General features: G+C 41.6%; 1 protein-coding gene across 1 annotated transcript in view; it reads left to right on the top strand.

Moving 5' to 3' along the window:
• The window catches only part of ush2a (Usher syndrome 2A (autosomal recessive, mild)), a 577,949-nt gene that overhangs the window by 366,814 nt on the left and 197,165 nt on the right, over positions 1-13,970 (top strand). The window contains 2 exon segments of the mRNA XM_056279331.1: positions 3,915-4,062; positions 9,825-9,967. Coding sequence (XP_056135306.1) covers positions 3,915-4,062; positions 9,825-9,967 — 291 coding nt within the window.

Here is a 13,970-nt window from a genome sequence, read left to right as displayed (position 1 = left end):
ATTCTTGAAAATGATGATGATAGTAATAATAACATAACAAGAATAATAATTGTCATCATCATCATAATAATAATAATCATAATCATAATAACGTATTCATATAGCACTTTTCTAGAACATTGTTACAAAGTCATTTGCTTTACAAAAGAAATAAAACCAGACAAGGCAAAATGCGAATACGACCAAAGGACGTGAGCAAAGAGGAGGTAACAACAATGAAAGAATAAGACTAAATAAGTGGGAATTAAAAATAGACAGTATAAAAAAATAAAAACAAATATCAAATATTTGCAAAAGCTTTTACAAAGAGAAAAGTTTTCAGTAGAGATTTAAAAGAAGCTGGAGACTTAGTTTGTCTGAGTTTTATAGGAAGAGAGTTCCATAGTGTGGGGGCTGTAACAGCAAAAGCCCGATCACCTTTTGTGACAAACTATGGCCTAGGAATAACCAGCAGGGCCCCATCTGCGGATCTTAATAGTCGATAGGGTGTATGTATGTAGATACAAGACCATTTAAGGCCTTAAAAGTGAGCAATAAAATTTTAATATCAATTCGAAATATAACAGGGAGCCAGTGTAGGGAAGCAAGCACAGGAGTGATATGGTCATGCCTCTTTGTCCCGGTAATGAGTCGAGCAGCAGACGGTGGAGGGAGCCCTTGCTGATACCTGAGTAAAGTGTGTTGCAATAATCAAACTGAAAATTGATAAAACATGTACAACTTTTTGTAGATCGACAGTTGATAAAAATGACCCAATTTTAGAGATTACCTTGAGCTGGAGAAATCATGACTGAACAACATGTTTGATTTGATTATCAAAACCCAGGTTAGCATCGAATATTACCTCAAATTTCTAGCAGCCTGCTTCGACTATTTGATAGACCACCAAGATTAGTACCAAAAGGAATGATGAAATTTGGGGGACCAAAGAGAATGACCTCAGACTTATCATCATTAGATTTAAGAAAATTTGGGGACATCCAGGATTTAATGTCAGAGAGGCAAGTTGTGAGATTTGCTAGGCCAATAGGCTCTGTGGGTTTTAGTGGCATGTATAACTGAGTTTCATCAGCATAAAAATGGTAAAACACTTAATGGTAAAACACATCATGTTTTTGAATAACCTAGCCAAGAGGCAGAATGTATATAGAAAACAGAAGGGGCCAAAAATTGAGCCTTGATGGACACCACAACTCAACTGAGCCGTTGAGGAAGTAGAGTTACCCAGAACAACAGAAAAAGGTCTGTGAACCTGAGTGTGGGGTGGGATGCAGAACAATTTATTTGACAAATGTCACTTACATAAACATGTTCGCACAATGATTTTTATTGGGGGAAAAAAGATAAGAAAAACATGTGGGGCTATAGAAAATGGTTGGGCACTATAGCCCAATAGCCCAGACCTAGTCACACCCATAAGTATAACCCCACTGTGCCTTGACCACACCCAATCCCAGACATGTTACACACACACACACACACACACACACACACACACACACAGTGTGCAAACACAATGTGCCAGTGCTTTTGAAAACACCTGATATTGTGCACCACTCATTCACTCACTCACTCACTCATCCGTCCAAGTGTCGTCCTTGTGGGGGTTAGCTGCTCACTCTGCCTGCCTGATGATGTTGCCCCATTTGTCCCCGTCTCTTGTGGCATTTAAATTTTCAGCCATAGAGTGTCCTGTCCATTCCTTTACGTTGTCCATATACTTCATCCTGGGTGGCCACATCCTTGTTTACCCTCCATCTTCCCTTGTATGATTTCTCTTGTGAGCGAGCATTTTTTGTTTCGGCTTGAATGACCAAAGAAGCTCATCTTTCCTTTAACAATGGCACCATATAGTTCTCGTTTGACGCCAAGTTGTTGTAGGAAGCTTTGATTGGTTCTTTTCTCTCGCCAGTTGATGTTTAAGAGTTTTAGGTAGAACCACGTTTCATCAGATTGTATTCTATCTTTATGTTTTTGTCTCAGTGTCCAGCCTTCTGCCCCATATGTCACTGTAGGCCATTTTATTGCCTTTAGAATTTTTATTTTTAATTTGTTGAATAGGTCTTTGTCTTTCCAGATATTTTTCAGTTAGATCATTTTTGTTTTTGCAATAGCAATACATGTTTGGATATCTTTGGAACACCCCCGCCCCCCTCCAAAATATATGGATGTAGTATTTTTTTATGTAATTTGTCTTTCTTTTCATTTGTGGGGGTGGGGATTTTTTTCAATAAAAAGTGAAATGAAAAATCTGGTCATATTTTTTCATTTGTGTGTTTTTGGATGTATGTATGTGGATAAGTTTGTGTTTTTGTATGTATTGCTGTATGTTGTATGTTGCCATTAACGGTTTAACTTTTTTTTAAGAACCACTCAAAAAATTATTCCAAAACACTGTTCACACTGCTATTATATGTTTCAAATTATTTAGATGTTATTTATCACATAGCGTCTGTGTGTGTGTGTGTGTGTGTGTGTGTGTGTGTGTGTGTGTGTGTGTGTGTGTGTGTGTGTGTGTGTGTGTGTGTGTGTGTGTTTGTGTGTGTGTGTGTGTGTGTGTGTGTGTGTGTGTGTGTGTGTGTGTGTACATGTTTAGCTATCCTTGTGCGGACCAAATGTCCACACAAGGATAGCAAAACCTGACAGCACGTACCTTGTGCGGACGTTTCAGAGGTCCGCACAGGGAAAAGGGTGTATTTTAGGGTTAGGAGGTGGTTTTAGGGTTACGGTCAGAATTAGGGTTAGGTTAAGGTTAGGGTAAGGGTTAGGGTTAGGCATGTAGTTTGCGTGGGTAAGGTTAGGGTTAAAGGCTAGGAAATGAATGTAGTCAATGAGGGGTCCGCACAAGGATAGTGAGACACGACAGTGTGTGTGTGTGTGTGTGTGTGTGTGTGTGTGTGTGTGTGTGTGTGTGTGTGTGTGTGTGTGTGTGTGTGTGTGTGTGTGTGTGTGTGTGTTGGGTAACAGCTATTTTTGAGATCAGACGTCCTCAGTAATCAGAGTTGTGTTGTAGTGAGGAGAGTCTAGTAGTGTAGTGTGTTTGATTGAATGAGGATCACTCACCATGTTTAGAGGGCCTAAACTCATTCAGCACAGCCATCACTACCCTCTTCTCCCATTCTTTTTCTCATTTTCCCTATCTGTCTGTCAGTGTCTCTCCCCCTTTCATTTGTGTACACTTACAGCCTGGCTACCATGCTAAATCAAGATGTTTTTCCTGATCTTCTTACACTAACAATGTGCTTTTGAGCTCAACTAGAGTGGAGAGGCTAACCGTTGATGGCACAGTCTGCTGCACTCGAGTTTGTGTTCATATTAGTGTGTGTGTGTGTTTGAAAGTCTGTGTGTGTGTTTTCTAAATGTTACTTGCATGTTCATGATGCATATTTGTGTCAGTGTCTGTGCCTGTATGTCAGTATTTAGTGAAGTTGGTGGATGTGTATTTGCATTGATGTGTCAATGTGTACATGAACGTTAGAAAGTATGCACAAGTATTTGCGTGCTGACAGTCTATTTGTTTGCATGTGTTAGTATGTCATTTTGAGGTTCTCCAGTATATAGTGGAACCAGTATGTTGGCCAGTTTACTGTGATTTTCTGCTCCCTTTTTTTTTTTTTTTGTTCACCCCAATGTTCACACTCTCAAGGCATAGGAAGCCACGCATCTACTGTATCTATATGTGTGTGTGTGTGTGTGTTTGTTTTTATGTCTGTATTTGGGATGACAGGGTTTGTGTTTATCTGCTTGGTTTTTATCTCTCTCTGATGCTCACTCTCACTCATCTTTTACTAGATTTCTTTTCCACAATCCTCCTGACACCTTCATCCTTCTATCCCCCCCGCCCCACCCTTTCCTGCAACCACTACCCTACCCGCTAATGTATCCACTCTCACTATCCTCCCTTCCCTCTCCAGCCCCGGAGGGGTTGTTTCCCCCAAGGACAACAAATGCCAGTGGTACCAGTCTGAATGTGTCCTGGTCTGCCCCTGCCCAAGCCAATGCACCCGGCCCACTCTACTACAGTCTGTACACGAGGGCAATGCCACAAGGACCAGTGATACGGTGAGGGAAGAACACAACATACAGACATACAAAGACAAAAAATAACATGCTCCACTCACAGAGAAACAAAGGCATACAAAAAGTGAAGATGGACACCCACAGCACAGAATCGTCCACATCATCAAACACTTAGACGCTGAAACTACAGTGACAGATATGACAAGAAACTCATACGCATGCATACGCAGATGTACGCACACACATACGCAGGGTAGCATTATGCAGTGAATATGACAGAGTGCTTCAGAAAAACTGTGAAAGGAAAGGTGATGGAGAAATGGGGAGGAGTTAGGGCCAAAAAGACAACAAAAAGGGGAGAGCAGAGAAAGGTAGTGAGAAAGCAGTGAGAATGAAAATGAGCGAAAGAGAGGGTGTGCATCTGATATGTATTCATTACATGCTTCCTGACAACAAATTGCAATTTAATCCACGAAGAGGAGGCTCTCATTCTGCGGTAATAAATAAATGACTAGCTACATGTATTATATATCAGACAGCCATGCCCTCCTCCTGCTCCTCCGCTATGGAAATCTCATTGTTCTCTGATTTATTCATTCATTCATTCCCTCTATCTATCTGATACTAAATGGTCAATGGTCCCTCATTTATGACAATGTTCTTTGACTTTCTCCGAGATGCCGTCACGTACTCATTTGAGGAATACGATGAAAAGCAGTGAAAATAATGTATATATTTGGTCCATAATATTGGTGCACACTGCAAAAAAAATCAAAAGCTTTGTGTGGGGTTTTATCTTTTAAGTTTATCAAAAACAAGATTGAACGTTTGATTAAGACACTGCTTTTGGCAGTAATTCATTTTTGTCACTAGGGCTGTCACGATACTAAATTTTCACTACACAATTATTATGGCCAAAATAATTCACAATAATGAAATTGCAATATCTATAGAAAATTTAGAAAAAAATGCTATCGGTCAATTTCATCTAACTTTGTTTACTGTGCATTTTGTCTCTTTTTTTTTTTACAAATGAATTACACTCAAAATACAAGTGTAGGGAGGTGGAGAGAATCTGTAACCATAACTGTGCAAAAGTGTACAAAAAGAACATTCCACTTAATGGATAGTAAAATTGCAACCAGATAAACAGATATACAAAAGATCCACCAAAATCAGTTGCAGGGAACAGGGGACAGAGAGTTTGTGTGTGAGACCACAGGCTGACAACTAACCACTCTGATATGCTGTGATTTAATGTCCACTGACCATGTCCTTACATACTTTTTTCCACTTTCTATTTTTCACGACATGATTTTGCACAGCAGTAATAGCCACACACTGTGGTAGTAGATAGCTTGTATAACGTTTGACCAAGGTTACACCAGTCTGAGTCAATGTCAAACTGAACAAAGGTTACATGCATTCAGAATAGACATGACCCCTGGTTATTTTTTTTACAACAAACAAATTTATAATTAATTGCAAGGCAGGGAAGTAAAGCACTCAGTTTAAATAAACTCAACCACACCATCAGTCAGTTTTCAAAGGTTATATTAGAGCAAAAGGGAAAGAAAAAAAGTTCCACATAATTCAGTTCAGTTTTAAGTAAATGTACTCAATTTTGGAATTTCTTGGTTATCACTATCGGTTCAATTCAGTTCACTCAACAAAAATACTCCACTTCGGGATATCCAACAAGCAAAACTCGAAATAAAGAATTATTCCTAACCACAGTTCAGGTAACACACAAAATAAAACAGAAAAACAAATGGTCACCTGGCTTTCACAAACTCATGGTTACCATGGTGAGTGACCTGTTTTTCGAGTCTCCGGAGATGTTTAGCTGTCGGATCCTCGACAGATTCCTTGAGATGATGAGAGGAGGTGATTTTTCACGGGGACACACATGCCTTTATACAAAAAAAACACAGACTTAACACGGCACAAAGGCCTGGGTAGGCTGACGAAGTGCTTCTTACGTCCCACCATCAGTCGCCATACTGATTTGTGAGACTCATCGTAAAGGAATGTAAGAGGCCGGTCTTTCCAAAAGTGGTTAAATCAGAGCCATACCACTGGTTAACAGGACTGGTGGGTGTCTGGAAGTGAGTGAAAACACACCGATAGCCGGAAACAGATTTCTTATTCATAACAACTGTGGGCTCCCAGTCTGGGAAAAACACTAGACGGGGACAAACTAGTGTTGCAGAACTCAAATACACTTTATTAATTTAACGGTTGGGCAGGGAGTGGGGCTGAATCAAACTTAGGTTCTTCCTTGTTCGGGTCCTTCTTTATGGTGTGCTGGGAGACTTAACAGAGGTCACTCTGGAAGACAGAAAGAAGAGGGAGTGAGACACAAGAGGGAAACAAGGTACCAAGCCGTCTTTGCTGTTCATCTGTTGTCCATATCCATGGTCGTCTCTCACTCCATTGTCTGGTGGCTGGGGCCACTCTTCCTCCAATGCCTCTGTCACAGGACATGGTCAAAAACCCGTGTCTCCTTTTTTAACAAGCTGTAATGAGATTTCTACCCTCCACTCTACTCCCTCTCTCCCCGAAGTCTTTGTCTTTTTGGCTTGAGTAGTGTGATTGCAGACTAGCTGGAGCTGGTGGTTAATTGGATATGGCCGTCAGCTGCTCTCTCTCCAGGTCTGCCAGAGGTAGGCGTGGTAGCGTGGTAGAATTGGGAGTTCAAGACTTCTCCCAATGGCTTCCTTCTAGTTGAGCCCTCACATACTCTCATAGATTCATGCCGGTGCGAGGAGCGACAGCCCAGAAGCACTCATCCCTGTGGGAGAGGGCATCCGCATTGCCCTGTTCCTTCCCAGCTCGGTGCTCTACCTTGAAGGCAAACTCCTGCAACTCTTGAAACCAGCATGTGATATGTGCATTTTTCCCTTTGTTTAGGTAGAGCCATTTCAGTGGAGTATGATCTGTCACTAGGGTAAACTTCCTGCCTAATGGGTAATATTGCATGCAGTCTGTGCATTGCCCATTTCAATGCCATGTTAAGTCTATTTTGTTTGTATAGTCCATTATCACAAATTACAAATTTGCCACAGTGGGCTTTACAGCAGTACAACATCCTGTCCTTAGACACTCGCATTGGGTAAGGAACAACGCCCCCCCCCCAAAAAAAAAAACTTTAACAGGGAGGGGGGAAAAAAGGAAGAAACCCCAGGGAGAGCAACAGAGGAGAGATCTCTCTCCCAAGATGGACAGATGTGCAATGGATGTGTATACACAATTTATAGAATACAACATTGAAAGAGGATAACAGAATTGCAATGGAATTGTAAGATATATGAAGAATATGATAAGGCCGATGCCAAGCAGTGTTCAGGCACCACCAGAACAGCCTAGGACCTGAGCCATGTGACCACCATCATCATGCAGACCTGACAGGAGGACAGACTATACATGCACACAAGAGAGACTCATCACACCATTCACATACGTGGGAGAAGAGACAAGAAAAAAACATCAGTAACACATCGGAGTGAGGGAAGGATATAAGATTGAAACAGGATAACAAAATTATGTGGATTTATAATTTTTTAAAAATGTATGCATCAGTCCAACACCACTTGCTCCACCGGTGAAGGCCATCTCCCTCCGTCAGCCAACTTTGGGTTAGGCAGCAGAGGGATGCAATCTGAGCACGGGCGGCCTGGATAGGGTCATACCTCCATGAATGAAACGTTTGTGCCCGAACTGGCAGACTGTATCCATACCTGGAGAGGATGGCAGTCTTCAAGGTGTGGTCAGAACTGACCCGCGTGGGGATCAGGTCCTGAGAGGCTCGTTAAGCTTTTCCTGTCAAGAACAGGGTTTGGATCCATCCCAACTCTGCCTGTGGCCACCCTGGATGGTTTGCAGCCCTCAAATATATCTCCAGGTAGGCCTCTACATCATTCTCAGCTGTCAACTTAGTCAGTACCCCTCAGGGTACAGGGTTCTATCCTGGGAGCATTGGCCCTGCAGGGACAGTTGTTGCACGGCCATGGCAGCTCGCTCTTTAATACAAGTTCTACAAGGGTTGCTTCCGTTTCTCTTTTGGGCAGTTGCAACAATCACAATATCCACATTCTCCACCATATGTGGGCTCCCAGTCTGCGGAAAAACGCTAGACAGGGACAAACTATCAGATACAGTTAATTAAACAGTGGGGCAGGGAGTGGGGCTGAATCAAACTGAGGTTCTTCCTGGTTGGGGTCCTTCTTTACAATGCACTGGGAGACTTAACAAGGGTCACTCTGGAAGACAGAAAGGGGAGGGAAACAATGTATACCAAGCCATCTTAGCCATTCATCCATTGTCCATTCATCCATCGTCCGTGGTCATCTCTCACTCCACCATCTGGTTGCCGGAATCACTTTCCTCCAATGTCTCTGTCACAGAATATGGTCAAAAACCCATGTCTCCTTTTTCAACAAGCTGGACTCATGTGTCTTCCCTTCACTCTACTCTACTCCCCTTTTCCCCAAAGTGTTGGTCTTTTTGGCTTGTGAAAAGTCATTGCAGGCTAGCTGCAGCTGGTGGTTAATTCGGTATGGCCATCAGCTGCATTCTCTCCAGGTTTGTCTTTGGATTTTTCCCCCCTTTTTCTCTCCAATTGTATCTGGGCAATTACCCCACTCTTCCGAGCCGTCTCAGTTGCTGCTCCACTTCCTCTGCTGGGCCGGGGAGGGCTGCAGACTACCACATGCCTCCTCCGATACTTGTGAAGTCGCCAGCCGCTTCTTTTCACCTGACAATGAGGAGTTTCGCCAGGGAGACGTAGCGCATGGGAGGATCACGCTATTCCCCCGAGTTCCCCCTCCTGCCTGAACAGGCACCCCAACCGACCAGAGGAGGCCCTAGTGCAGCAACAAGGACACATACCCACAACCAGCTTCCCACCCGCAGACACGGCCAATTGTGTCTGTAGGGACACCCGACCAAGCCGGAAGTAACACGGGGATCGAATCGGCAGTGCCCGTGATGGTATGCAATGGAATAAACAGCTACGCTACCTGGACACCTGCATTCTCTCCAGGTTTGCCAGAGGTAGGTGTGGTAGTATTGGGAGTTCAGGACTGCTCACGATGGCTTCCTTCTAGGTGAGCCATCACTCAACATAATTTGGGCAGTCGCCACACTAGCTAGTTACTCTGTCATGGCGTCATGGAGATGGAGACAAAGTGAAAACAGAAAGATTTGAAAATGATTTTAGAGGCGCTGAATTATTTAGACATTATCCTTTGTGTATTATTAACATGATATCAATATTTAATTTTTTAAATTTCATGGTTATCGTCAATACTGGTATATTGCGACACCCCTGTTTGTCACCCGCCTGAACTATGAATCAAGGCTGATGTTAAATATTCTGATAATTTAGATTAAATCTTATTTATTTATTTATTCTTAGATATTCTAATTTACTGTCTTATATTAAAATTTAGTTTTCAATTAAAGCCAGTGCACCACCCAGCAAATTTCTAATCAAAATATCATTGTATGTATTGTACTTGGCTAACCATTAAAACATTCAGATTTTGTCTGATTTTTGCTCATTTGTGGAACAAAGGGGCACTGGAACACAAACTAACAAGCACTGCCAATTTTCTGTTCATATTTTGTAAGGGTCGCATGCAATTTTGTAACAAAAAATCTGAAAGGAATTATTTGTTTTGTTTCGTTTTGTTTGTTTTTTTTTTGCTGTTTTTTTTCTTGTGTATTCAAGTGCAAAATTGAATATCACTAAATGGAAACTACATGTATGTTTGACACTACCTGTATGTGTCCATTCATAGCCTCCTGGAGAATACAACGGATGTCTTTTCCTATTTTGTGGGCGGCCTGTCTCCGTACACGCTCTACTTATTTAGGGTTGTGGTTTCACACACACATGGACAGACAGCCACCTCCTGGGCCAGCCTGTGCACCATGGAAGACAGTGAGTTCACACACTTGTACACACATACACACACTTGTGTACACACACACACACACACACACACACACACACACACACACACACACACACGTCTATATACTACACATAGGTATTGCATACAAAAATTTAGAAACACTAGCTCACATGCATATATAAATACAAACACACACCTATGTTGACATTTGCACACTTTTTTATTTTTTGATGCACAGTTAAACAAATGTAGGCAAAAGAGCGTGATAGACAGAAATAAACAAAGGCAGTAAATTAAAAAAGTGGGAGGAGCTGAATGCGGGCAACACCAGCAGCGATCAAACTGCTAATGAGGCACGATAGAAAATAAAAGGGGAGAGAAGGATGTTAAGGGAAAAAAACTGAGATACTCTATCTGGAAGCTAGGAGAAACAGGCAGAAAGGCAGCAACAGAAAAAGGTGTAGAAGGAAGTAGGCGAGAGGAGGAAGAGAGGGCTAGATTTAAAGGAAAAGACAAAGTAAAATGGAGAGAGCGATAATGGAACAAAGATAAAGGTAGAGGTTCAAGGTCAGAGAGAATGAGCTTAAAAACATAGACAAGAAAGAAAATATACTTTAAAAGTAGACAGAGACCCAGAAGAGACTTAGAGAAATGAGAGGTGGACAGAGACCATTAGAGAGATGCAGAAAAATTAGAAATTTGCAAATGGTAAGGTCTTCTGTCTCTCTCTCTCTTGCTCTCTCTCTCTCTCTCTCTCTCTCTCTCTCTCTCTCTCTCTCTCTCTCTCTCTCTCTCTCTCTCTCTCTCTCTCTCTCTCTCTCTCTCTCTCTCTCTCTCTCTCTCTCTCTCTCTCTCTCTCTCTCTCTCTCTCTCTGTGACCTAGCCAGTGTCATTGTGGGCTAATTGTTGTAATAGAATCATATTAGCCACTGGAACAGCCTCCTCAGTGCAAAGTTATAAATTAATTAGCACTGCGCTATTATCACATATATTATCATTAAGCAGCCCAAATTTGCATACATTGCATACGCATACCCGTGTACTCACACCTAGATGCATACACACATTTATGTATATGCACAGATATGCACTCAGATAAATACCCTGATATACACACTTGCGGGCATGCACACACACAGAAAGGACACACAAGCTTGTAAGCATACATTGAGGATGAATTGAATTATGGACCTGTGCTTTTCTCATTGCTATGCAGAATTGCCCCTTCTGCAGCACACACACACACACAAGAAAAAATTCTTTCAGAGAAAGAATGCTTGTTACACCCCTTCCCATGTTGTGGGCAGTTATGGATGAGTCAGTTTTTGAGTGTGTGTGTGTGTGTGTGTGTGTTTGTTTGTGTATGTTTGTTTGTGTGTGTCTGCACGTATTGTGTTTGTGTGTGTGTGTGTGCGCGCACGCGTATAAGTGTTAGTGTGTGTGTGTGCGCACACATGTATTTAAGTGTTAGTGGGTGCTTGTGTGTGTGTGTGTGTGTGTGTGTGTGTGTGTGTGCGTGCGTATGCGCGCGTGTGTTTGTTTGGACATTAATAGATGTGTCCATTCAGTCACACTGTGCCCATCATTCAAACCTCCATCCCTCTCTCCCTCTGGCCCTCTCACACACACAGAGAACATGTGTCACACATACACAACTACTTGTCCTCTTTATCAATCACACACCTACTCAGACACTCAACATCACAGTTATGAGGTTGCAGGTGCACACATACCTGCATATTTAATAACGGATGTAATGTACACAGAATCCCAGAGTGACACAAACACACATGCATGATACTGTCTTAGAAATACACTGTCATTGTAAGCAGGCATACAACGAAATACAGCCCCTGCATTTAACCCATCCTATGGTATAGGAGCAGTGGGCACCGCAGTGCAGCGCCTGGGGACCAACTCCCATTCTTTTAACCATGCCTACCTAGGTCAGGGGCACACACAGGAATATTAACCCTAACATGAATGTCTTTGATGACACTGTGTGACACATGTGTGCTTGAGCTTGCCACTTCTGCATATGTGCAAGATCACACACATTCACACATCTTTCTCTTTCTTTTTTCCTTTCTCTGTCACACTGACACAGATACCTTGATCACACCTTTCTCTTTGTCACCATGTGGGACATTGTCATTGTGGCATTATCAGAGAAGACCATAGTCGTGCTTGCTTAAAACAATGAGCCCTTTCAGCTGTAGTGTATGTGTTTGTGTGTCTGCGTATGCACGCGATTGAGTGTGTGTGTGTGTGTGTGTGTGTGTGTGACACAGAGATACAGGGAGAAAGGAGAAAATGTATGTTAACACCACTTAATTTTACATGATTTTAATCAATATGTATCAAGCAATGCTTGTCAACTTTAAAGGTAATTCAAAACAAGAATCTTTCCTTTAAAAGATAAAAAATAATCAAGAATCAAAGAAAATGGAGTGTGTGTGTGTGTGTGTGTGTGTGTGTGTGTGTGTGTGTGTGTGTGTGTGTGGGTAACGATCCATGCAGTGTTTAAGAGCCTCTCCATCCCTCACACTCATGTAGTCAGTATCCTGGTTGATGCACGGGATTATGGGTGGGTTTAGTGTCCACTTGCAATGCTAATAAATACCCTCTAATAACCCTATCTCACACACACACACACAACAACAAGAGCATGTATATGTTCATGAAATTATATACACACATGTGCACATCCACACAGGAGGGCACAAAAGTATCATGGCAGTTTTTTAGCTTTCTTATCTAGCTACCTCCTCTCTCTTCCCTGATTTCTTTCAGGCTATTTTCTAACTTTCTCTCTCCCTCCTCTTTCTCTTAGCAACACACACATCTACACTATACACGCACACTAACACATACACATACACATATCTGCAGACTCACAACCTATCGTTGTTGGCCTATCAGGGTGAAATAGAGTGCAGGAAGGCCCAACAGTAAATTAACAGCAGTCGAAGAATTGAGGATATTTTTCATAATAATGTGGCGGAGTGCAATGATGGAGGGATGTTGGAGGACAGACAAGGTGATGTACAGGATGGGAGGAAGACTATCTCCTCCTTTTTCTATATATCTGTCCATATCCTCCTTTGTGTATTCTCTCTCTCTCTCTCTCTCTCTCTCTCTCTCTCTCTCTCTCTCTCTCTCTCTCTCTCTCTCTCTCTCTCTCTCTCTCTCTCTCTCTCTCTCTCTCTCTCTCCCTTTCCCTCTCTCCTGTCCAATTTGTTTAGCTTTCTCTGTACTGTTTTCATTTTGTCTTTAATTCTTTTTGCTATTTTTCTTTTCTGTTTCTTCCTTTCTTTCCCTTTTACTCTTCTCCACTTATTCACCTCACACAGACAATTTTATTTTGTTTTAATTAAAATGAAATTTCATTAGCGTTCATTCATTCCTCAGAGTCTAACCCCAACCTTTATCAATAAATACCCAATGAAGATATTCACATCCACTTTAATAAGTCACAAACGTTAAAGCTAGAGTGCAGGACTTTTACATATAAATGAATCTACGTGACATTCAAGACCTTGCCAAACGACTTCACACAATGATAATTAAACCTATCACCACCAGGTAAATCTCTCTGTATTTTGCAGTAAAACAGAGTTTTACATCAGGTGTATGGGGCAGCATTCCTGCGCTGGCGCACCGGAAATGATGTGTAGTGAGGTGTTTTACATTAACCAGCAATGATTGTTTTTCCAGAGCTGGACTTTTTGTGTGATTATAAGATAGAGAAACTTCCCTTAAATGTATCTAAATTTCACAGACAAATACTTTTAGCATTGTCTTTAATTTACAAAAAATAATTTCTCCCCCATAAATGTTTAATTTGGAATAATTGGAACATTTTGTTCAAAAATAGATCCCTATTCTATCAAAACTGGTTTGACAATGATATAATTCTAGTAAACCAATTAATTAATCTTAATGGACTGCTGTGAATTATTCTGAATTATTTAATACCTTTGGCATTCCTGTTACCCCAAAGGAGTTAGTCATGGTCATGGATGCTAT

Source organism: Lampris incognitus, chromosome 4 (assembly GCF_029633865.1).
Source record: "Lampris incognitus isolate fLamInc1 chromosome 4, fLamInc1.hap2, whole genome shotgun sequence".
In the NCBI taxonomy this organism is placed as follows: Eukaryota; Metazoa; Chordata; class Actinopteri; order Lampriformes; family Lampridae; genus Lampris; species Lampris incognitus.
The sequence above is the reverse complement of the archived record's forward strand: the minus strand, read 5'-3'. Positions and strand labels throughout refer to the sequence as shown.